At 38.9% G+C, this 25,750-nt stretch overlaps 1 protein-coding gene across 22 annotated transcripts in view; it reads left to right on the top strand.

The window, feature by feature from the left end:
• Positions 1-25,750, top strand: part of TNRC6B (trinucleotide repeat containing adaptor 6B) — a 151,308-nt gene that overhangs the window by 26,831 nt on the left and 98,727 nt on the right. For 4 of the 22 annotated variants that reach the window (XM_080575449.1, XM_080575425.1, XM_080575442.1 and 1 more), the window contains 2 exons: positions 3,085-3,183; positions 22,424-22,491. In XM_080575449.1, the coding sequence (XP_080431575.1) occupies positions 3,130-3,183; positions 22,424-22,491 (122 nt within the window). In that variant the 5' untranslated portion in view covers positions 3,085-3,129. Of the gene's footprint in view, positions 1-1,280; positions 1,354-3,084; positions 3,184-22,423; positions 22,492-25,750 lie in introns of those variants that run through there. The other 18 variants (XM_080575446.1, XM_080575444.1, XM_080575424.1 and 15 more) reach the window with 10 other exon arrangements.

The raw sequence follows: 25,750 nt of genomic DNA, 5'->3' as shown, positions 1-25,750 counted from the left end.
TTTATTTTTTATGTTCTGCTGATTTCTTGGGAGATCTCAGAAGATAAACACAGCAGTTTTTTCAGAGGTTCATATTTAAGTTCGTCTAGCACTCTTAATGCAGCGACCAGTCCTCACAGTGGTCTTGTTTTGACCTGACCTTGCTTGATTTTACAAACCTTTCTGTTGTGCTTCTGGATGAAAGAAACCAAAACCATTTTGGCTCTTGGACCACAGCGTGTCTGCCTACCGGCCTGTGGCACTTCCCAGTTACTCGAATCCGACATTGCAAAGTCACACTAAGAAAGGCCCTGCCCCTGCGGCGCTGAGGTTGGGTTGGATGCAGAGCGTGGTCGAGTACCATGGACAGGGCCTGCTCGGCGCCTCTGCCCGAGCCCCTGCGGCGGGACAGGCAGCTCGCCTGCGGGGAGACGCTCGTCTGGGCCACGAAGCTCTTGGTGTCCGTGCCTGATACACGTCTCGCTTACCTCTCGGTACTTAAGAATTTTGCTTATATGCAACAAGCAGAGTGTCATAGCTTGCCTCTGTCACCCCCACGATTGTAACATCCCCACATTGTGTCCTCATCAGTTTCATTTGTTTCATGCTAGAAGGGAATTTGCTCATCACATACATACTTTGTGCTTAGGGTGTTCACCGCTAATAGAGCGTAACCCCAAATTCCTTTAGGAGTGTTTCGTATGGCATTTCACTTGGGGTGCTTCTCCTTTTGTTTACTTAATCTCTGTGTTAACATGATAAACTCCAGTCTTGTGTGTTAATCTTCCTCAGTGCCATGCTGTAGGGACAGGGTTGAAGTTTAGGTTCATCTCCAGTTAATCCTGTATGAATCGATCGTGCGGCCTCTCCGATTTTACAGCAAAATTCCAGTAAGGAGGTGAAAGCTGAACACGTTTCAAGGGCATCATTTTGTGTTATGCTAGAAATAACTGTTTTGTCGCACTGTTTGTGGAGTTAACTTCCATGCAATGGAGTAGGACGTGAAGGAGACAAAATAATACATCTTCGTATATTGCTAGCTAGTATAACTCTTTCAGCATCTGTCAGGTCTCAATCAGCTTCTTTTATACGCTTCAGAAAGTCTTGTCTGAATATTTGAGGTGGTTTTTGACAAACATGATATATTTGATTTGTTAGGTCAAATCTTGGGTTTGAGAAAGATCAGTATATTCACTCGAAGTCATGGTATTGATTCTATGGCCTGTTAATCTCTAGTTTATGAACTCTTCAGCAAGTGTTTTCTTAATTGCGAGTATTATATCTATTTTGCCCTGTGCTAGCGTGTGAAGATAAAGGATGAGATGGAGCACTGCATATCAGTGACAATGCTACTAAAATGGAATTTCATGTGAGGTAATGCCCATTTGTATCTATGAAGTCTGCACTGGTAAAATCTGTGTGACTATGCTATTGAGTGGTAACGTTCTTTATAGAGAAGTCTGAACCTTTTGGTTACATCTACAAAAGAGCTAGGTTCTTTGTAGATACCGAATATTCTTGCTTAATAGTTCAGAGGTTCAACATTCGCTGAAAAGGGAAATAAAGTTTTTGTGACTAAAGCTATGATGATAGTAGTAGTAGTAAAGTTTTTCTGAGGTTCCTCACACCCACACCTCACACAGAGAATTGGGTGAGAGTTCTGCTTTATCCTCTTTCCTCTTAACCCAGAGAAGGAAATTGCTGTAAGTCTGAAAAATGCTGCTGCTTTGCGTGAGACTCTCTGATATTACTGAACATAACCAGCAGTTTGTTGATTATAAGGCATGATGAGCTGTATGCAACATTTTGTGGCTTCGGGCCCTTTGTAGAATATTCTTCATTCCTTGTGACAACTTAATAGCCATGAAAGATGTTGTCTACCTATGCATGACATAACAGAAGGCATTGGCAGTGCATTGGCAGCCTTACCTTATGAACAGGCTCTAACTTTGAAACAGAAGAGGTACAAATGGAGATGACAAATTTCCAAGCCTTCTCATTTTGACCTCATTTCAATTTGCACTCCCAAAGTTTCCAGGCTTGGAATTGCTGCAGTAAAGGATGACAGAAGAGTCAGTTGCTCTGTATCTGAGGTGCAGATATGATGTGGAGAGACTTCAAATGGCATTTAAATGCTGGCACAGCTGGGGAGATGAGCATCTTGAGAGGGACAGTTGTTAAAGGCCAATGGCAATTTGCTTCATAGTTTTAAACTTGGTGTGAGCCCTTTCCTTGCACAGAACTGGAATATGATGGATCTGCTGATAGCAGAAGTTTTGCCTTCTCGACTCAGAGATTCCTTGCTGAATTTATGCTCTCTTACACCTGAAAGATGGCTTATTCTCTGGTGTCAAAGACATTCTAATCTTTGTAGACTCCCTGACTGTATTGCATGTGTCCATAAGTTAAATTTTTAAGATTGGAATTTGCGATGTTGACTTTGTTCAGTTGGAACTGCACACACTGTGTCTACCAAATTTAAAAAGTTACTACGTAGTGCTGAATACTAGAAACTCCGGGAGCTGTTGGCCTGGGTTAAATTGGAAATAGTGAGCTAAAGCTGAATGGCTTTATCTGTTCCCTGAACCATTTAGAGTCTAGAATATATTTATTTCTAAAATGAAGTCAAAGAAAAATTTCCCAAAATAAGAAGTCAGAGGATGGCTGGCAGTCATAACAGTTTTTCAGACTAATAACCTTTAGATTAAGCTGAATCTGCGATGCTTATATTAGCACAAAAGCTATTTTCTAGTAAGAAAGATTTGCTCAGCTCTAGTCTCTGTGATTATTCCTCACTGACCATAGCTTTATTCAGTAAACACGATGAATACATAAAATACTCAGCAATGACATATTTGAACATTAAAAAGAAAGCAGTTTCCTGCTAGGTGCTTTTTTCTCTTCATTAAGTAGAATTATATTTTATCCTGAGTAGCAGATGCCGTACTTGTTTGTGCAAAACATAAATTCAGTGAATACATGCAGAACGTGAACATTAAAGGTCGTAGCCTAGAGTCATTATTTATGTGCACTGCAATCTTGCATAACACTGTTAAAGGAACCAAAATCATTCTTTTAAAATATATCTTTCTTTTTATCTTTTAGGCAGTATTTTGCATTTCTGCAGAGCTTTGCACAGATCCTGTTCCCATGCAAACTGATGAGGGAGAAATACTGGAGGAAGGCAGTCCCAAGGTCAGTGAGGTAAACACCGCTGTATTTTGAAGGAACAAGAGCTTGCTTGGCTGAAACGGGGAATACATGGAGTGAACGCTGACTACTGGTGGTATTTTTAATAAATACTTGCATGCAAATAAATAATTTGTATGACCCTGGAGACATTTAAAAATAACATTTTAAAGGCTTTTAGGAACATGGGCTTTTTTGTAGCCTGATACGGATTGAAAAGTGTGTCTGAGTTAGGGCACTACCAGGAAGGAAAGAAGAAACTCTTGAAAAGAAGTACTAACTTTGATTGTGTTCTGTTTGTTAGAACTGGAAGAGCTTGTCAAGGTTTTTGTCCTTCCCACCTGCTCTTTCAACTAACTTAAAGAATTAGGCATGTGAGCCCTTAGGTGCAGGTATCAGTGTTTGTGGATTACTGACTGATTGCTTCTCATTTCCTTGCACTTGCCAGCATGTGTTTTGTTGTGAGACTGGATAGGGTGTTGCTTGTAAGGGTATCTATGATACTAGACATACCTTGTAGAGACAAGAGGCTGTTAAGCGTGCTGTTGAATATCGTGTTGGTTGTGTCCTGCTTTTTGCTACTTCCTGAAGATGCAGGTATTGAATCATGAATTACTTTGGTTTGCATAATGTCACAGTGATTATCTTATTCTTCAATGGGTTTATAAATGTATTTTATGGTCCTATCTCAACAAGTGAGTGTTAACTTTGCAACTAATCTGTTGTAAAATCCAGCTCCTAACTTTCATGAAGGTCCAAATCATTGTTAGCTTGCTTGTAGTTTTCTGTTAACCTACTGAGCGGCTGAAAAAGGAAATAACTGGAGGACTTAACATTTGTCATTATCGGGCTGTAGTTTTCTGAGAGATGCTCTCATGGTTTTATGCTCTAATAGAACGGAAGATTGTTTGAGCTCTAGTCATCATCCTAGGAGGTGATTAATTATGGAAACAATTTGGTGATTGTCCTATATGTACTTTAGGAACTGTGTTAATTTTAAATGGCTTTGAAGGAAGGCTCAATAGATCAGGAACTGACAAAGGAAAACATATCAGTGGATGTACCTGCATCCCCCCAGATGATTGAATGCTTCTCTCAACAAGGATGTGATTCCACAGATCAGTGGGGGATATTGATGAGAGGAAACATCATAGTGTAATTAATTACCACTATTAATAGCGTGGACAATGGTGCTTGCTTTTCATCAAACAGAACTAGTGTGTGTGTGGGCATATGTATTTGTGTATATACACCCAGGTCCGTGTGTGTATATATGGATACGTAGCTTTTTTTTTCTTCTTGTGTGGCAGGAAATAGATTGGAGTAACTCTCTTATGAAAATTACTCTTTTCCTTCAATTAAAAACATGCTTTTCTCTGGCATGCTTAATTCTGGGTGTAATGGCAAAGATTATAATATTTATCCCACCATCAGGTGTTCCAAAAATGTACAGAGCTTAAATTCCAAACCAAATCTTTTAAACTAAGTGCATATGTAGTATTGCGTGAAATGATTATCATTTGGAGAAGGTAGGAGACTTGGAATTAGAGCTATATAGAATCAGTATATTTTGAGCAAAACATTCTGATGACTACATCTAGTTCTTCTCCTCATCCCGTGATGTACAGGACTACTCACAAAGTGTATCGCCCAGTGTTTCTTTAGTCTGTAAATGATTATCTTCTCTTTCTTGGTCTTGAGAGAGTGCAATAGCTATAACAGTTGAAAGGTTTGTCCCAGAAAAACTTAGGCAATGTCTATTTCACTATATTGTCTTGTATCATTAAATTATATACTTCATTTAAAAATGTTTACATGATCTAACGAGCCATTTTCATAAAGATAGTTTTCTAAGAGATTTGTAAAAACTTCAGTAATGCAGTTGAGTTTCTTTCTTTGTGTCAGGACTATTTTTCTTCTCTTCTTCAGACAGACGACATGAATTTTTGGGAGGAATTAGTTTTGTGCTTCAAAGACATTAATATAATTACCTATCATTCATATTTTATTTGGATCTTTCATTTTTCCTCTTTTATCCATTCCAAAACATTAAGCTGCAAATAAAGCCGAAGTATATGATTATATTGTTACGTTTATTGTTCAGATCAGTGGATCTTTGTGTTTTTTTCCAGGTGTTTATACCCATATTTAGGTAGTAGGGATCCTTTTGGATCCTTACATTCTGTTCTCAAAATCTCCTAACTTATCTATTCTTTTGCCTTCACAAGAAAATCATTTTTTGAGCCTGTAGAAGATATCTACAAAAGTCATCATCTTCTAGCATTTTATTTCCTATGAGCATTCAAGGAGGAGTTGGAACATTGGGTGTATTAGCAGCTCCTTTGAAGCTCTTCTCTTAAACATTGTAGAATTTGAGCCTGCAGCTCATAGGTCGTATTATGAGATTATTTGCTGCTGATTAAGCACGTTCAAGCTACCTCAGTGACAATACGTTTGATGATATCATATATGAGGTCAGGTTAAGGCACCATTCTTAGCCTTTGTTCTGGATAATTCATTTCTAGCCAAAAACAGATTTGTGCAAGTGATACAAAGAATGAAATTACTGTTTGTGGTGATTCATAGCATCTTTTATTGGCTCCACCAGAATAATTATAATGAAAAAGCAGGCAAGATTTCTCTCTTGAAATTATTTCTTCCATTTTTGGGGGGCTTCAGCAGCAGTAGTAAAGCTATTGTTGCAAAAGATGGAAGAAAAGATTATAGAATTTGTTTTTACACCTTTTTGTTTGTATCTTGTCACATAAGATCTTATATTTTTACATAAGGTCAAAATGAAAAGCCACTTCGTGTTCAAAAGGCAAAGGCCTACATGTTGGAATGCCTTGCTGTCAGCTACACTTAATGTGTTTCTCTCCAGTAGGAAATGGTCTTGCTGTGATTATGCTTGACACTCTTTTTGCTTTTCAGAATGCAGGATGCTCAGGGGTCTGGTAGGTATTTCCCCACTGTTCAGAATTTCTGTCCTATTGTTGTTAGAGGTAAGCCTGAATGAAGTATTCAGGGGTGTCAAGGTCATCTTGACAAAATTCTCCTTCGCTAAGGTAAGATGAACATTAGAATAGAGGGGTCTGTGTACTGCAAGAATTATGGTGCCAGTCTTAAAATAGTTTTAAACGTTATATGTGGCGACTCAGTGTCATACAGCGGGGACAGAAAGATAACCTACACTTTATTCCTTGTGTACTGGCTTGGTCGTACTCTGAGATAACAAGATCAAGCCTTGAGCTGAGAAGATTTACTTCTGCTTCTGAAAAAGAAAAGAACATGCTTTGTGTAGAGCTGGGCAGGTCACTTTAAAGATCAAATACATCTGTGCTTCAAGCTAACATTACATGAAATACGATTAGAAAATGTAGTCCCTGCTGTCAGGCATCATGATGAGTGGTGGTCTTGCTTGACTCCAGTTGGCCTGGCAGTATTGCTGAAGAAGTTGAACTTCACACTTGCCTTTGCTCTTCTTGAAATGAATGACAGAAATCCAGTAGCAACTTCTCTGCAATTAAGCTTAAAGAAGGTCATTGGTGGGCTCAGTCCTAACTTTTTCTTAATGTTTGTTTTCCACACTGTATTAGTGTATGCATTTTAAATTCTTTTTGCTATTTATACTATTATATTACTATTTATACTACTCATGCGGTTTCTAGTGGTACACTGAGTGATACTGTATTGGTTGAGTTGTGCTGTTCCCCTTTTCAATTTTGTGTACTTGGGAAGTTTCTGCACCTTTTTTGGGGGGAGTATCCTTTTGTCATTTGTTCTTTCCAGAGTTGCTTCCCAGCAAAGAGTGGGTTCCCTCCACACCACCCCCACTGTACCACTGTAGGCCTGTTTTGGAGAACCCTACTGTGTTGGTAGCTTTGTTGCCTTTTTTTTTTTGTCTAAACTGGTTCCATTGTTTGATCTCACAGTTTCTTCCTTGTTGTCAGACTGTCAGAAAACACACTTTCTGTTAGCATGACATCAACATGGTGAAGACAGCAGGCAGCTGTCAATAGCACCCGTCTGATCCCGATAATCACATAATATTGGTGCCACAGAGAGGGAGAAGAACGTGTACAAATGTAAGCTTTTTCTAATGTGCTTAGTTTTTAAAAAGGTAGTTATTTTTGGCAGATGTAGAAGCCACATTTGACAGGGAATATTGGGTCTGTTTTATCCATGTGATCTGCAGGTAAATATCATACAGCAATCTATCTTTTACTTTATAACAAGTGGTGAGGGGGAGTCTTGTTTTCGTCTTTTCAGGATCTTCTCCCCCCCCCCCCCATCTCCCCTTTCGCTTTTTTAGTACAAAGTTTTTATATAGAACCCAACAACCTCTAATACTCTTTGGGTTATGATTTTTTTCTAATTATGTTTTATGGTAGTTGATTTGCCATATTCGATTATTCAGCTTTTTCCATTAACAGCATTGGTACTCTTGGTACTCTGAAGATGTCAACAAGCTCTGAGCTTCTTGTTTGTGGCTGATTTCTTTCCAGCTGCTTTCATCCATCTGTTAAGGATTATTGCACAGACAACACTTCAACTTCATTTCTTAGTTGTTCCTTTACTGTAAAATATTGCAGGAGGCAGCTAAGAGTTTATGCCTGTTTGGGAATATTTCTAGATTTCTTTCAATATTGGTCAAGGTTTTGAGCTTATGTTGCAAATGTCTTTCTCAAAAAATGGGATTGAAATTTTCATGTCAAATGGAGTAAAATTTCTCCCCTCCCACCCTTGATGTTCCTCATCTTGCAAACCAAAAGCCTATGAATTTGCAGGGAAGAAAGGATGTTGACCTACATAATAGATAAAAAGGTATTTATAAATTCATTTATGAGGTTTTTATTCAATGTTGTGTACGAGAGAGGAAAAAAATAGTTAATTCTGCCCACCTGATCCTTTATATGATGAAAATCTAGGTACTCAAAGCTTTGTTGAAAAATGCGACTCCACAGTGTCCATAATAACGTGCTTTACTCCTGATAGGTGCAGGAAAAGGGGAAAGAAACATTTTGCACTGTATGCGGTATGTACATTTTTTTGAAATTTTCATCAGTATTTATAAAAAAAAAGCATAGAAGCAATTGTTGAACTGAACAGTAGTCTAGAAATTAGGCTACATTTCAATACTCTGTGGTGGCTGTTAATCATTGTTTTATTTCAAGGTGCCCACCTGTTCGTATCTGTCAGTGTGAATCTTCCCCTTGCGTTATGGCCTGCCTGTTCTCATTTTCCTTGCCTCTTGGTTTCTAATTGTGAGCCAGCATTTTCCTTCCGTTTAAATCACTTCAGTATCCTGGTGGTGGTGGCTCTGCTTGTTTTATCCAGAGGCAATCACACAGAGGTGATGAAAAGGTTAAAAAGTACACAACGCTTACTCAAGGATCTAAGCTGTTGAGACTAAGGAAATTTAAGCCTGCCAGAATAGCGTTTGTATTTGATCTGATAAATTACGTGTTTTGATATTTATAAACAGAAGCTTAAAATTCAGAAGGAAGTGTTGTTAGGAGAAAGAAATGCCAGTTGTGAGGAGGTGCCCGTTCAAAAAAAAGAAATGTTTCACTAGCTGTGTTTAGGAGTAGTCTATGCTCAGTTTTTGATAGTCGATGCTACTTGATGTAGACAATAGTGCAAAAGTTAGGCTGGTGTCTTTGCTTTTACAGTTAACATAGTAAGAAGAAAATCATGTTTGGGTAGTTAACACTGTGTCCAAAACCTCGACGCCTGTATCTCTGGGCCTTATAGTACTACTGTTCAGTGATACAGTAATGAGTTTCTATTCAGATGGCACTAAATAATTTAAAACATTCAAGCTGAAGGCCTATACAGTGATGAAATGAACAAAATGCTTTGTCATTGTAATTAAAAAAAGCTGTTTCTGTTTTCCAGTGTAGTACTGCCCTCTGATATATGGTGCTTAAAGGCGTGATGGTTTCTCTTGCAGAATGAATCCCTGCTACTCTTGAAAATTTTGGCTTATTACAAAGAGGTGTACTTTCAACCTACAGGAGGTGTACTCTGGAGCTGTAGGAGTCTAAAGTCTTTGTATAAAATATCTTGTAAAGTCTTTTGGAAGTAGAGAGGTGTTCTGCCTAGCAAGCACATACCTTAAGCTTCTCCAGAAGGGCAGCAGTTTAAGAACAGTTCTGAGCACAAAGGTAGTTTTTCACAAAATAAACTAATGTTCTCTTCTTCATGCTCTGCTAGCTTCATCTTTCTAGCCTGAAAATGGTAAAACTTCTTAGTAGAGCAATTTCAAAACCAAAATCTTTGCATATTGTGGATTTAAAAATTATTAATCTCTGAATGAAGAGTGGACTTGGTTTAAATCTCAGGTTAATAAAGTTGTCCTTTCATTTAGTGTCGTATTCCTAAAACTTGTAAAAATGTTACAACAGATTCCTCTTGTTTTAAAGAGAAATTAACATAATCTGTTAAGGGGAGTATAAATTTGTTTTTCACTTTTTCTCTTGAACTTTAACGCTGTGGCCAACAAATGAACCTAATAACGCTTTTATAGGAAACACTACATAGGTGGACCTTTCTACAGCTGAGGGGGGGGGGGAACCTGCTTGTCAGTTTCTAATTTTGATTGTTGAAATTTCAAGGCACTGTAGCAAAGAACTATCAATCACAATGCATTAGAAGGGTCCACTGGCATTACAGAACAGCAATTATGAACAAGGTAAAGTTGTTGAGGAATTTACAAAAAAGAACATGTAATTAGTGCTACTTGAACTATTTTAGGAATGCTGTTCAGAGCTTGAATGCTTGGGCATTCTTAAAGGAATTCAGTATGAAGTGCAAGATTTTGTCAGTTGGCTCTATTGTTTTCTACAAGGGCAAGATGGGTTACTCATTTGAAACCTATTTACCCATAGTGAAGAGTAAGATTGCTAAAATATAGATATCAAGACTGAAAGATGACTCCCTCTATTTTCTTTCCTCTGTATACCCTGAAGTGTTTTTAAGGTACAAAAAGGAAGGTTAATACAATGAGGTATTTCCTTTCTCTTGGCAAATACCATCATCTGCCAAATTCACTTTGCAATACGTAAGGACTGCTGCTAGATGGTCCTTTGATGCAGCCTTTTCGTATGTAGGTTCATGTGGAGGATATGTAATGGCCTGGAATATCATTGCAGTGAACAGGTGCAAATCTGATTTCTAGACAAAAAGATACTTCAGTCTCAAATAAGATTCAGTTTAAACTCACCATGTCCTTTATCCTAAAGGTTCTTTCTTTTTCGTAAATGTTTTTTCAATAATGTTTGCTTGGCTAATAGCATCTCTTCAGATGAATACAGCAGATTGTAAAACAGACAAAAAAGCTTTAAAAAAATGCTTTAAAAAGGAAAGAAAAAAAGGCAGTTCTGCATTTGAGAGCTATCATGGTATAGTCCCTCTGTGATTTTCGGGGCGGAGATGGTCAGGGCCATTGCTTTGTAGCTTTGCTTGGAAAGTGTCTCTTTTCATGCAGGTGCGCTATTGGCACCCAATTTGACGGCTGACCACCACCTTTTCAGAATACTGACCTTTGATCTCTTTCCCTTCAGTATTGGCTTTACAAAGGCGTTGGCAGTGGTTGCAGTCCCTATCAATATGACATGTTAGAGATCCTTTATAATCAGCCACTTAAAAATCATAGAATCATAGAATGGCTTGGGTTGGAAGGGACCTTAAAGATCATTTAATTCCTACCCACTGCCATGGGCAGGGATACCTCCCATCAGATCAGGTTGCCCAGGGCCTCATCTAACCTGGCCTTGAACAGCTCCAGGGATAGGGCATCCACAGTCTCTCTGGGCAACCTGTGCCGGTGCCTCACCACCCTCTGAGCAAAGAATTTCCTCATAATTTCTAATCTAAATCCCCTCTTTTAGTTTAAAATCATTCCCCTCATCCTGTCAATATCTGATTGAGCAAAGAGTTGCTCCCCGTTCTTTTTGTAAGTCCATTTCAAGTTCTGAAAGGTTGCAATGAGTTCCCCCTCAAGCTTTCTCTTCTGTAGGCTGAACAGCCCCAGCTCTCAGCATTTCTTCTTAGGAGAGGTGCTCCAGCCCTCTGATCATCTTTGTGGCTCTCCTTTGGACTCGCTCTAACAGTTCCACATTGTTCTTTTGCTGGGGGCCCCATACCTGGGTGCAGTGCTCCAGGTAGGGCCTCACAAGGGCAGAGGAGAGGGGGGACAGTCACCTCCCTCCACCTGCTGGTCAGGCCTCTTTTGATGCAGCCCAGGATGCAGTTGGCCTTCTGGGCTGCAAGCTTACACTGCTGGCTCATGTTGAGCATTTCATCCACCAGAAGCCCTGAGTCCTTCTCTGTAGGGCTGCTCTCAGTGAGTTCTTTACCCAGTCTGTACTCATGTCCAGTATTGATCCGGCCCAGGTGCAGCACCTTGCACTTGGACTTGTTGAACCTCATTAGGTTCCTGTGGGCCCACTTCTCAAGCTTGTCCAGGTCCCTTTGGATGGCATCCCTTCCTTCTGGGTATCGACTGTACCACTCAGCTTGGTGTCATTTGCAAACTTGCTGAGGGTGCACTCAATCCCACTGTCGATGTCATTTGTAAAGATATTCAACAGTACCGGTCCCAGCACAGACCCCTGAGGTACACCACTCGTCACTGGCTTCCACTTGGACATGGAGCCATTGACCACCACTCTCTGGGTGCAACCTTCAAGCCAACTCCTTATCCACTGAATGGGTCACCCATCAAATCCATATGTGTCCAATTTGGAGACCAGGATGTCATGTGGGACCATGTCAAAGGCCTTGCAGAAGTCCAGGTAGATGACATTTGACATTGGTTGGTCTTCCTCTGTCAACTGATGCAGTCACTCCATCATAGAAAGCCACCAGGTTGGTCAGGCACGATTAACCCTTGTTGAAGCCATGTTGGCTGTCCCAGATCACCTCTTTGTCTTGCACTGATAAATGTTTTCAGTCCTACTGTCTTCTGGCAAGCTGAGGGGAATAGGTGTTTGAGGAGAAATTTGAGCCACGGGCAGTAAAAGCTTTTGCTTACCCTTGGAATATCTGTATCGTTGGTAGTCTTAGAATCATAGAATATCCCGAGTTGGAAGGGACCCATAAGGATCATCAAGTCCAAATCCTGGGTTGGTCTTGGGTTGATTCATCAGAAAGTGTAAAAACTGAGTGGTCTTGCTGACCTCATCTATTTGCAAGATCCTAAATGGGCAATTTCATTTTCACTGGGTGAACTAGATGGTGTAAATTTATTTCAGTTCCTAGAACTCTTTTTTCCCCTCTCATTGCCTGTGGAAGAAATGGAGATGTGGTTTGTGGAGAAGACCTTTCTTTTCTTCTTGCAGCTAAGAATAGTTGTGATGGTCTTCATCATTACAGTAGACTGAAGAGTGTATGGACAGCTAAAGACACGTGTACTCTGCAAAGGCATTGTGCAATGTCAGTTCCCCTGAGGGTAAAAGCAACATTAAAAGCATGTCAACATTTCCTGTCACTGGTTTTAAGTCAACTCAGTCAGACGTTTGGATGGTAGACAAGACAGTGTATTATGAAGAAGGGAGAATGTGATAGCTGTCTACAGATGCAGTAAGCCTATGTGGAATTACATTTCTAAGAAATTTTATAGAAGTACTCATATCGATAAAATCATATCAGTAGGTTTCAGCAGGTACAGAGCTTCCATGTGTGATTCCTACACAAATAACTCCATTAACATTTGAGTTTTTATTTGAGGTAGTTTTTTTTTTTTCCTTTTTTTTTTGGACAGTGGTCAGAAGTGAACGTCTGTGAAGAGGCTGAAAGCAGGGTGAGCGTATACTGAGAGAAGGCTCCCAGCCTCCTGTTGGTTACTCAGGGACTTTCTGGGCCAGTAGCGGTTTGTGTGTTTACAATCCACACAATGACTTCGCCTCCTGTGAACACAGAAAAGAAAGTCAGTTCTTTCTTTTCTTTCCTGTCAGATCAGATCTCTTGGGGCTGACTGACTTCAGCACCTCTTTGCCTGGGTTATGTCACTTTCGGTGAGTCCTAACAAACAGCAGAAAGCAGTGTTTGTGGCACGGGGAAGGTGACTTAATGCGTGGTGCAAAAGTGTAATTTAGTTCCCAGTAATTGTGATTATCACCTGCTTTCTCAATCCATTAAAAATTCTTTGTGCCAGTTGTCCTTTTGTGGTAAGGTGCCATCTAACTTTCCAAATCTAAGGGGAAGAAAGCAGTTAACTTGTTTTCTTTCTTCTCTGTCAGGGCGGTTAACAATGTGTATATTAAAATATCAGCCACTTACAGATGTCACTTTAAACTGCTATAACTTGTTCATGTGTGTCCGCACCATAAATAGTAAATTAACTATAAACTGAGTCGCCTAAATACAGTCATCAGGCAGCCTACAAGTGGCTGTTCGAAGTAGTGGGGGAGAGTGAATTGGTCAAGGGCTTTGAAGTCAGACTTTCCCCTAAATCTTTGCAAAGTATGAAAGATTTTTTCCAGAGTTGCAGCAGTTAGCTAGAATTCATGTCTTGTGAAATGCAAGTAGTCTTTATCTGAGGAATAATACAGATAGTTAAATAAAATACATGAATTACTTGTGACTTATTAAATCCAGATTTTTCTGGGATCCATATTACATATGTACAGAAACATAAAGGGATGGAGTCCATTGTCAGCCGTGGCACAGGACACAGAGAGCACTTCTGCTTATATTCAGAAAACTATGCATTTTGAGTCTGAGATCGCTGAACTATTATTCAAAGCTGTCTTAGCTTCAAAGGTGAAGATTTCAAAAGTCATTCTGTCATACCACAACTTGGGCGACATAAAGGAACCTCTCTGGGGGCTGAAAGTATTACCAGAACAGTATCTCTTGCTGCAAGCAGTTGGGTAGCTCAGAGTGCCTCCAGACCAAGATTCAAGTGAATTACTGTATATATTGAGGAGTTGTTGTTCTTCAAATACTTTGCAGCTAAGTAATACCTTTATTTAATTAAAAATAATGATCTGATCTTGTCTATACAGTAGGAAATGTTGCTGGGCTTCTGACCTTTTTAGTCTTTCCGATGTGTGTGACTCTTGTCATTATATTCATAAAGCTGTTTGTTTTAAGCTTAGCAGGGAGTTCTTGTTAAGCTGCTGGGTATTTCATAGGATATTAGATAATAAAAGCATCTCAAAAGTTAACTTAGAAAATAGGACATAGCTTATTTCTGGAAGTACAGATGATTAGTTGGAGTTGGTGGTAGAAGAAACATTCCTAGTCTTTTAACCGCTACTGCAGATTTGGTGCTTAAGTGAAACATAAATTACATATTCTGAGTTACATAACTTTGCTATTCTTAATGATTTATTGAGCTGCTGTTGATAATCTGTCCCGTTGCTCTGTAAGGGTGATGCATGCTTGGTATATGTTACCATGCTGGCATTTATAGTTATTGTAAAACTTCCCTGAGTCAGGAATTAAAGTACCATTAGGCTGCAGATACCAAACATAGGTGTTAGATTAGTGATTTTTAAAAAGTAATTATACGAGTGTTAAGTGTGTTAGTATTCAAAAGAATAGCCTGTGCCTTGCAGGGAGTGCTGAATGTGATTATCATCTATCAGTAAAATTACATTAGTAAGTTTTCACTTCTCTTTTTACTAACAGGAAAACCAGTTAAGGCTGTGTGATGGTAATAACATTGAAAGGCTCAATCTAGATGCTGATGAGAAACTTCGAGAAACTAGTGAGTAGGCTAGGAGATAGTTGACATCTTGTGTCAGTATTTTGTTGAATAATGGGGCTGTGTTTTGCCACAAAAGAAGTGTGGGGGTAGAAATAGGTTCAAGTAAAAATTGAGTAACATTGCAACGCTGTGCAATACTGCAAAAACCTCAGAGGGTCCAAAAATTCAGGTAACTTTTCCTGTGCATCTTCTCCGTAAGGTTTTCCTGTACATAGTTCAGGAAAATGCTTTGCTTTCTCACTTTAGGAAAAGGAAGGTTAGGGACTGTTTTTTTTTTTTTAAAACTTGTATATAGTGATTCAAACTTTTTTGAGTGTTTTCATCTGTGCTGAAATTAAGGTTTAATCTCAAAAGTAAATTTTGGGACTAATTGTTGCTATTCTTTGCACATTTTGAGATGCTAGCTAGCTCAACAGCTATTCGTTCTTAAAAGAAGATATTAAAGTGTTTGCAGCTAAATTGCACGGATTTTAATAAAGGAAGGTAAATTTAAAGGTTAATTAAACACATTTTTATCTGTTGGTAACGAGTAAATTTAACCTTCACTGAGTTTGTCCGAAATGCTTACATGAAGCCAGGCAGAGAGGTGACTCAGCTCTGCTTTCACTTGTAGTAGTGATTATGTTTCTGTTACACCTGGGATTGTCTCTGTTTGATATTTCCGACAAGTTCTTCTAACTGCTCAGCATTTGTAGAGCTTCCTCAGTTGCTAGCTGCAGTGACTGGTGACTAATTGTTTGGATTTTAACGAAGTATTAGCGAGACAAAAGAAAAGCTGATGGCCTACTTATGGTTGCTCTGTTGCAGCTGATGAGTGGGAAGGTGCACTGGTCTAAAAGTAAGTAGTTGTGATGAAGCACCAAATGTATCATTCTTAAACTGGACCTGCCCTAGGCTGTGTTGAAATTAACAGTTAAATTTAAGCATGGGAAGTAAAATGCCACAATCTGCAGACAGCAGCTTTTGACCTTGGCTGTTCCTCAGTGAAGGAAATCTAGTTATATGCTGGATAAGGTTTTCTGTTCATCCGCTGGAGATGCTAGTAAGTGACCATTCTTATGAGACTTCATCTCCTGTTTATTCAGGTGGCTGACTAGTCTTTTTATTAATAATAATTAAAAAAAAAAGTCATGAGAGTGACCTATTGAATGAGTGGAAAAAGATAGTGATAGTAGCTGTCGCATCAAGCTGCATTAGTATGTTTTTATGGCTGGTGAAGGAAAAAGACAAAATACTGATTAAAATGTGTAGCTTTTCATAACAAGTCTAGGATTTCTTACAAAGAAATCTTCCCTATTTCTTGGGAAGGTATTTGGTTTCTCTTATGCTCAGTTCAGTTTTGGTGGGCTAGGATATTTAATGAAGTTGTTGCATCTTGTTAGGAAAGTGTGCTTTCTGAAATCAGCATTCAGAAAAGATGAGAGTTTTGGTGTAGAAACTTTATGACCCTTCAAAATATGTCAAGCTTGACTTTATCTAGGAACTCCAGATTAGGTACACTCATTAATCAAATCCATTAGGGTTTCACTGAAGATCTTTTTGAAAGAATTGTATATAAAACTGATAGCAGCTGCTGCACTGCTTGGAGGGGGGGGGGTGTGAGTACTAATTTTGTTATGTCTAAGATCCTTCTGGTATATCTCATTCTTCAGAAACTAAGTGTTGAGGTATTTAATCGTGAATAGCTTTTGAAACTTACAAAAATACAAATTGTTTTATGTATTTAGAACACTCAATATATTTTTGTCAAAATGTGGAAATACAGATGCTTGGATTTTAAAGGGGGAAAAAAAAGCTTTGAAATAAAAATTAAAAAAAAATAATAATTTGACAACTTGTGGTTCCTTTTTTAATAGATGCAGGTTTTCTATTGACTTCCCCCCTGCTGTTTAAGGGTCTATTTCTGGTTCCTGCTTCCAGCTGCCAGAATCTTGAAGCCTTTACCACCAGTTGCCAGGAGAAACAGGTGTGGAGTGCGCTTTCTCTGATTCTTGGAACCCATGGCTCCCCCTGCAGTCCTTTTAAGAGAAACTAACGTGCCTAAGACCCTCAGCCATTCCAGCTTTTCTCCTTTCCTTGGGAAAAATGCACTAGGTACAAGAGTTTTGTCTTACCTTGAACCTTCCACACCATTTCTACGTATTCAGGATAACTTCATCTCCTGTCTATTGTGTAAGTCAAGAGACTGAAGACTTTGAATACTCCTTTTGAGAATGCTTGCGGTTTACTGGATCTGATGTGGTTGCTGTGTATTGCTGAAACATAGTGGGGAGTCTGGACTCCTGCTTCCTTAAAAAGAAGGCGAAAAGACTGCCGGACATGATCTCATGATGATAGATTGAAGAGAAGCTGAGAGACTTTTTGGGGGAAGAAATGTCCATAGACATTTTTTAAAGAACTGTGGTTGGGGAGAAAAAAATATTTCAAGCTAATTTTGGCTGTTAAGCGCTGTTCCTCTTTTCAGTTCATCCACAGGTAGTCACTTAATCAAAACTTTAAATACCGTATTCTCATCCTTTCTGCAAGGGGGTGCTACTGTTGTCATTGGGAAAATGAGACCTAAAAATTTTATATGCTTTTTAATTTCAAAAATAAATCTGGTGAATAAATTAGCTAGGCCCTAAGAAGTAATTTAAAAAATATGTAAGTAATGTCCATGGAATGTTCTTTGGTCAGTTTGTTCATTAATTTTGTTTTCAGAAGGCAGTTTGTCAGAGGCGTCTCTTTAAATTAAGATGAACTACTTGGTAAAGCACTTTACACTTTCAAATGTCAGGGAACGCTGAAAATGCATAATCTGACTTTCTAAGCTTATTCTAGGATTTTTAGAACGCTAAATCATGTAGCCTTTTCTGACAAAAAAAAATAATCAAAATTTGAAAGTGAAAACACATATCACTGATCATGAAATAATATTTACCATATGCAGATAAGTGAGAAAATTAGAGGCAGAGTTCTGCAAAAAGAGGCTGTGCTGGATCAGACCTATGGAATAGCCTTGCACAGAGAATCATCGAATGGTTTGGGTTGGAAGGGGCCTTCAAAGATCACTTAGTCCAACCCCTTTGCCGTGGGCAGGGACATCTTTCACTACATCCAGTTGCTCAAAGCCCTGTCCCTTTGAGTTTGTAAAAATGATCTTGTCAGAAACAGAAAAGCTTGTGTTGCTCATGTTTTGTAATGCTCTAGTACACAAATACATAATTATCTTTATATAGACAGACATATAAAAGCATACATTCTACAAGGACTTGCAAAATTCAGTGTTGCGAGCCATGTTTGTACAACAGTAAATTATTTGTCAGTTTATTAATTAGTATATTTTACAATTAATTGTGTATCTTACGTTGCTCTTTGAGTAGGTTAGGTTTTATTTATGTTGTGGTAGTGAAGGAGGGACATGTTACAACATTGTCAGACTATTTCCTTGTGTATGCATCAGTCATATGTTGTCTTGTGTTAAGGGAGATCTGAAGCCCAAACACTGGGCTTTATTCATGTAAAATCTGTTCTCTGCCTCGGACCTTTCTTTATTCTGACCTCTCAGTCTTACAGGATTGTAGGAGGTTTCTAAGCCTGCAGTAGCTGCTTGCTACCTGTAGGCAGTAATCTAAAAAAGGACATACTATGGACCTGCTACAGTCATTGCTGAAGAGTAATACGGGAAGAAATATGGAATAGTTTAGTTTTTCTCTTTTTTGGTGGTTTTGTTTTTGGATTTTTTTTGATTACTTAACTACTTCCGAAGACTTTTCTTAGACCTTCCCATACTGGAGTGCTGACTCCTTCTGGGTTGGTAACTTAGTAGTGTTTTCTTCTTTCTATTACCTCTCAACATCAAACTGTTCTTGTGTTCATAAGATCCACCAGGAAATTCAGATTGGAAGGGACTTCAGGAGGGCTCTAGTTTAACTTCCTGATCAAAGCAGGGTCAGCTGTGAGGTCAGACCAGCTTCCAAGGGATTTTATGTAATCTGGCCTTGAAAACCTTGAAACATGGAGACTGCAGAACTTCTCTGGAGAACCTCTTCCACTTCTTGACTGTCTTCATGGTGAAGACAAGTCTTCTCGTATCCGGTCTGGACTTCTCTTGTTCCAACTTCTGCTTGTTCCCCCAGGCCCACTGCAGTGAGCCTGGCTCCTTGCTGACGTCCTTGTAGGTGCAGGCGGGTTGCTGTTAGGTCTCCCCGAAGCTGTCCTTGAGCTGAACAAGCCCATATCCCTCAGCTTCTCCTCACAGGGCAAATGCTGCAGCCCCTGAGCATCTTGCTGGTCTCTGCTGCAGACGCTGGTCCACTTCATGGATGTGTTTCTTGTGTTTTCTTGGGGGGCCGAAAACTAGGTGCATTATTCCAGATATGGTCTACTGAGCACTGAGTAGAGGGAATAATCAGTTCCTTCATCTACTGGCAAGGCTTTTACCAATACAGCCTGGGGTACTGTTGGCTTCTCCTGTCAGGGCATGCTGCTGGCTCATGATCCAGTTACCATCTGCCAAGGCCTTTTCCACAGAGCTGCTTCCTAGCCAGTCATTCCCCAGCCTGTGTCATTGGCAGGGCCCCTCAGGTGTGGGGCTTTGCAGTTGTCCTTTCTGAATTCATAGTTCCTCTAGGTCCGTTCCTCTAGCCTGTCTAGGTCTCTCTGAACGGCAGCCCTGCCCTGGGAATGTTGACTGGACCTGTCCACCCTAGTTGGCATTATCTTAAAAACTCAAGCAGAGTACACCGTATTGGTCCTTCAAGCCACTGATGAAGATGTTCAATGGACAAGTTCTAGGACAGACCCATGCAGCATCCCACGTTTTAACAGCATCCAGGTAGCGTGCAACCATTAACTATTACCCCGAGACTGACCACCCAGCTGTTTTCTTACCAGTCCAGTTGTTCATTCTAGTTCCCTGATACTCAATTTCTTAAAGTGCCCATGTCTTGAGGCATTCCATTGTGTTTTTTTTTTTGCAGTGAAAACCTAAAAATTAATCTTTATTTTGTGAATTCAACGGTTTCCACATTCATGATTTTTTTCTCGATCTGTGACTAATTTTCTTTGTGAACTTCTTGAGAAACTTTGCCATTGCCTTTCTCTAAGTTACAAGAAGCTTAGCTCTTTTTCTTTTCTTCCTTTTTTTTTTTTTTTTTAATAATGTAGGTTTTAGTCATTTCAGATAGTTTTACCTGCTGTCTGAAGTGAAGTAAACTGATTAACATTTTGGTAGATCAGTTTTTTTTAAAGTTGCTTTGAGACAGATTGTGTCTAGACCTACGAGAATGTTATTTTTAACCCAGGGTATTTGTAGTTCTTGTTTGCTTACTCTTCCTCTTTATAATGGTAATTTAGATAGATATGCATACTAGATAACAATGTGCCTGAAGAGCTATGCCACTAGCATTTAAAATTCATAGTAAAGCAGCAGTTTTATTGACAACACTTTGGCAATTGCCTTGTCTTGGTGACCTACTAGATGTTCCAGTTCTCATCCAGATTTCTTGTTTATGATCTAATAAAATAAATTCCCATTCCTTTCCAAATTTTTGTTGGTTTAAAAGTCTTTCTAGTTTTATACTTGATCTTTTACAATCTCTCCTCTTCTACAGCTTCATTAAACTGAATTTCTATTTTATATGGGAATCTTGTTAGTTTAGCATTATACATGCTGTATGCAGTTCTTCTTTACTCGCAAACGTATTTCATATTTTCTTCCTGGTTCTAGCCACAAACTGTTCCTTTGCTTACCATTCCTGTGAATTGTGCTTGTCTCACACCAGCAAGAGGCTTTCCTCAACCCACCTAACACAGAGTAAACAAGCTAAAATTTAGGTTGTATAGGAGTAACCCTTAAACATTTACTCTCACTCAATAGAACCATGTTGTTTTATGATGTGGCCACCAATCTGTAGCTATTTTACCAGTTGTCCTACTTTTTTTTTTTAATCATCTACAACAATATAATTAGTGGAATACCTTTCCCTTCCACCTGGCAGTTTGAGTGCAGATGCTAGAGCTCCTGAGAAGCAGACGTAGACCGAAGTACAAGCAGATTTTAATGTGTTTGATATGGTGAGGCTAAATGCGTAAAAGTGCGAGTTGCTCAGGGAATGGAAATGCAAAATTTTTTTTGCTTTCAAACTTTTGCTTTTAAATAAAATACTGTTTTGACTCTGGATCACATTGGGATCACTCAAAAATGTGAAATTACCTCATATACTTACTTGATTGACTCTGTCTTCTGGATCTCATTACCAGCTTATAGCCTCTCAGTATGTTTGTGATTTTGCTTAGGGCTGTGTCCGCACAGGCAAATAACATTATTTCAGTTAGCCCTGTTAGATGTCAGTGTGCACATAACGTTTTTGTCAGTATTTTTGACCTGTCAACGGGATCAAGGTAGAAATGAGTCAAGTTGCCTCTTCTTTGGGAAGGGACACAAGGGAAAGGCTGAGGAAGTGGTTGGTTGGTTTGCGTTGTTGTGTAGGTTTTGTTTTGTTTTCCTCCTTAAATGAATAACTAGAATGTTATCTTTTCTGATAGAATAGTGTACTCTACTTTCCATTCCCAAATGTAGGGGGTCATGGATTTGTGTGTGATGATGATTTATTTGCTCTATTTATTGTATGGCTTGTTGAACATCGCAGTGTGGCCTGATTGCTGACTTCATGCAAAGTAGAGCATTGCTAACTGTATGCCTGGATGTTTGTGTAAAATACTAAGTGCATGTGTTGAATTTTTGTAGAAGGAGAATATTCTGCTATCTTTGCTAAAACTTCTGGCTGAATGAAGTAATTAAATGAAGCGTGCATAATTAATGATCAAATATAATATAATTCCTCTTTCTGGCCAACGAAATTACTGAAAATGTATGCTAAAACTGTACTTAAAAAGCAAACAATTAAGCAGAAAGCTTCCTTAGTGCCCTTGGAATCTTTTATCATGTGAGCCAAAGGAAATGCCTACCTTATGTTGTCATTGGAACAGCATTTATTTGAGGTTCCCTTAGGCCTCTTTTTTTTTTACCCTACTAACTAAGCTGTGCGTGTGCAGTGAAAGTCCTTCATATAAAGTTGTTTTTCACAAATAATACACAGCTTTTACAGCAGTTTCTATCTGTAGTTAATAAAGTTTTTATAAATCTTTTTTTTGGAGAGAGATATCTTCATAGACAAATAAAACTTTTTTAAAAATTTCTACTTTATACCTACGTAAGGAAGAGGCGCGGTAGAAGTCATACTTATTCAGAATAATGAAGGAAGTCCATAACAGAGCAAGATTTAGAACATAGATACCCTGACTAAGTCTCCTGCGATAGCCATTAAATCATTCTTCTTCCCTTCTAAGATTTTCTGAGAACTGTGCTATAAAATGATACCATAGCAATGGGGATGGAGATGTACATATGTTGCTAAGAAACTACATGGTCTGTTCTGGACCAGTCGCTCTGATAAAGTGGCTGCCTTAAGTTGTTGCATATGGAAAAGGGCCACTTTAGGTGATGTGCGTTTTGCTCCACCAATTTCTGACCTGCAATGCTTGCCTTTGCAGATGGAACATGAGGATTTTGTAATGGAGGGGCATGGCAAGACTCCACCTCCTGGTGAAGAAAACAAACAGTGAGTCACACGTTTATTTGAAAAGGGCCTTACCATAGTAAATGGTGTGAAGCACTCTTGTTTTAATGTGCTGGAAACATTGGTTGTTCGTTTGGTGCTCGCCCTTTTGGTTCATTAAATATCCCTATTTAATAGTGGATGGTGGCTGTTAAAAATAAATAGAAATAAATCAGGATGTTGACTTGCCTTAAATTTAAAAGCATAGAATTACGCTTTGCAATTTCAGAAGATAAATCAGAATTTGTTGTGAAAGGGATAATCGTTCTGGAAGCTTAGCGCTGAGGCAGTGAGTTCCATTTTTTATTTTTAAAGTGAAAATTTGTACGTGAAACTTTTATACGTTTCTTCGGTGAAGTAATCTGAAATATGATAGAACCAGGGTCACCTTCTTGGTGTGCGTATGGTAGATTAGTCCTCTTTGAAATATAAGCCTTCTTTAAAATGTGTTTTAATAAAGGAACTGAAATTGTAAACAAAATGGTCTTTCAAGGATGAACAATTTAAGATGCTAGTACTTAGTGCTTTAGGGGGAAAAGCTTGACCAGAGGAAAAAAAAAAAAAGACATTTCCATCAGTAAAAGGCATGGAGGAAACAGCTTTTGCTAATAGGACTTCAGACTGAAATCCAGTAGCAGAAGAGCAGAGCTCTGTCCTAAAGGTGCGTAGCAGCAATGGCTGTCTTCTGTATTCTTCTCTTGAGCTAATGCAATGGTAATACAATGGTATCGCAGTTAAATGATTTACCTGACCTACCTTACGGAGCAAGCAAGAAAGTGGTCTTTGGGAAATCCACAGCACAAATCTTTTTTTTTTTTTTTTTTTTTCCCCTGTGCCTAATTGGATGCCTCTTCATGAAAAGGAATTCTGTTGTCTCTTCGATCAGCAGTATATTTGGTGCAGAAAGGCTGGGATTCAGCTTGAGGTGGTGGCCTTCCTTACCTTTCAGATAAGCTAACAACTGTACGTTCGCTGCCTCTGCGACAGTGAGAAAATGTTTCTGAGGTAGCCAAGATGAGCTCAGGGAAGTTCTAGTGCTGAGCATGCACATTTTTTCCATCATGGAAGTGAGCCAAACTTCTCAAAGTAATTGCTGCTATTTCTTTCTATTCAGACTGCCCAACTTACTGTGGTATCAAGAGGTACAAAGCTTGTTGAAGTAGAAACTTTCAGAAAGTTCCAGAAGGAAATCAGAGTCAAAATAAAACATAGGAGTTAGATTTCTGTTCTTCTGAATTGCTTATTTTGGTTTATAGTAGTATAATGAAACACCTTATTAGAGTGAATATATGGGGGATGTCGTCTTGGATTTATCCTGGCCTTTTGTTTGCTGTCTTATTTTAGGTGCAAGTGGAAGCTACAGCTAGTTTACAGTTGACCTGATTTCTAATTAGAGCTTTTCAAGTGCCTTACAATCTCCCTCTTCTCCAAAACTATGGTTACTGGAAAGAGAATGAGATCAGCAATAGGCAGGAGTTATTTTATTTTTAAAGCTAATAAATTTGTGGTTTGTGTATCAAATAATAATTTGATAAAAAGCTGAAAGTGCAATTTCAGTAATGCAACTAAGAGATTAAGATAATTATTTTGTGCAATTGTATTGTAATGCCAGGAATATTCCGTTGTGGGTATTGCTCTTCAATTTTAGTTGGTCACTTGAATCTTTTACTATGCACAATCTCAAATTTTCATCTACCTAACAAAATTGTCTGCTTACGTGTAGAGCTTAAAAGTTGTAAGTGACATTGTTCTGGCATTGAGGATAAACAGATGATAATCACAAAAACAACCAGTAACTTACAACCTTAATGTATTTCAAAAAGGCTGCGTTGTCTTCACATCTTTTTTTGTACAGATCTCAAAAGGAAAACAAAAATCTGAAATTGCCCCTTCGTAATATTGCTTCCGTTAGGTGTTATCTGGGCATTGTGGAGCAAGCGTAGTGAAGAGGGCCACAGACTGGCTGGAACATCTGGCAAATGAGGAGAATTTGAGAGAGCTGGGAGTGCTCAATTTAGAGATGAGAAGGGTCGGGGCTGGGCAAACTTACCCGTGTGTGTAGGTACCTGATGAGGGGTGGAAGGAAGACTTGAGCCAAACTCTTCACAGCAGTGTCAGCGGGGCAACGGCACAAACTGAAATACAGAAAATTCCACTCAAACGTAAGAGGGAAAATAATAAACTTTTTTTTAAAAACTGTTGGGGGTGGTCAAGCAATGGAACAGTTTGGGCAAAGAGGTTGTGCCTTCTTCATGCTGTAAGATACTCAAAACCCAGCTGGACGCAACCCTGAGCAACCTGCTGTAGTTAACCCTACTTTGAGCAAGGGAGTGGGATTAATGATCTCCAGAGATCCCTTCCATCCTCAACATTTCTGCGATTTGGTGTATGTGTGTGTTTACTGTTGTCTTCCTGTTTGATTTGAATTAAAATTAGAGCTTGTTAATGAAAAGATAGTAAGTTTGCATGCAGAATCAGATGTTTGATACAGAAGATGTGTCCTTCCCTTTCCAGCTGCTCATTGCACTTCCTAGAGTTTACTCCCTCTGCAGCTACGCAGATTTTTTTTTTTGGTTTTTTTTGAGTACTTCTAATTTGCTTTTCTGAAAAGTTGTCCTTGTTAATTTAATTGCCTTTCATACATACCTTGATCTGGATAACTGTACTGCCATGGCATTTGGAAGATAAGGTTTCACCAACTGACCTGTGAGGGAGCTCACTTGCACCAGAGTGCTGGAGCAGTCAAAAAGTGTTAACCTTAGGCAAACCCAGCAATTTCTTAATATGTAACTGCGTTCCAGGGGACTCAAGTAAGGTTTGAATGTGCAATGAAAAAAAAATAATACTTCTGAGAGACTTCCAGTGGAAGTAGTAGCTCTTGCCTAGCCTTGGTCTCATGTGAAATGTCATCTGCAAAAGTACAGCTGCATAATGGATTACAAAGAGCCAGCACCCACGGACAACTTCTGGCACTGTGTTTCTGAAATGCAAGAGTATTTCAGCTCAGTATGACTTGGGTAAAAACTTGGTATTTTAAGTGTACCTTCTGGTATTTAAAAAGTGGTTTAATTGCAAAAACTTTTGCTGTATGGAATGGTTCTCTCAAGCAAACCTATTGTAGGCTTGTAGCATTTCAAGATTTTTTGGTTAAAATGTGGATAACAACTGAACTCTTGTCTGCTAGTATCTGTCAGCTTTGTGGGGAGGAATTCTTCTTTTAGGTGGTACATGAGGTCTTCAAACTGGTCGTTTACAACATAAA

Source organism: Anser brachyrhynchus (assembly GCF_964034855.1).
Source record: "Anser brachyrhynchus genome assembly, chromosome: 1".
NCBI lineage: Eukaryota > Metazoa > Chordata > Aves > Anseriformes > Anatidae > Anser > Anser brachyrhynchus.
Note: the sequence above shows the minus strand (reverse complement) of the source record. Positions and strands in the feature narration are given on the sequence as shown.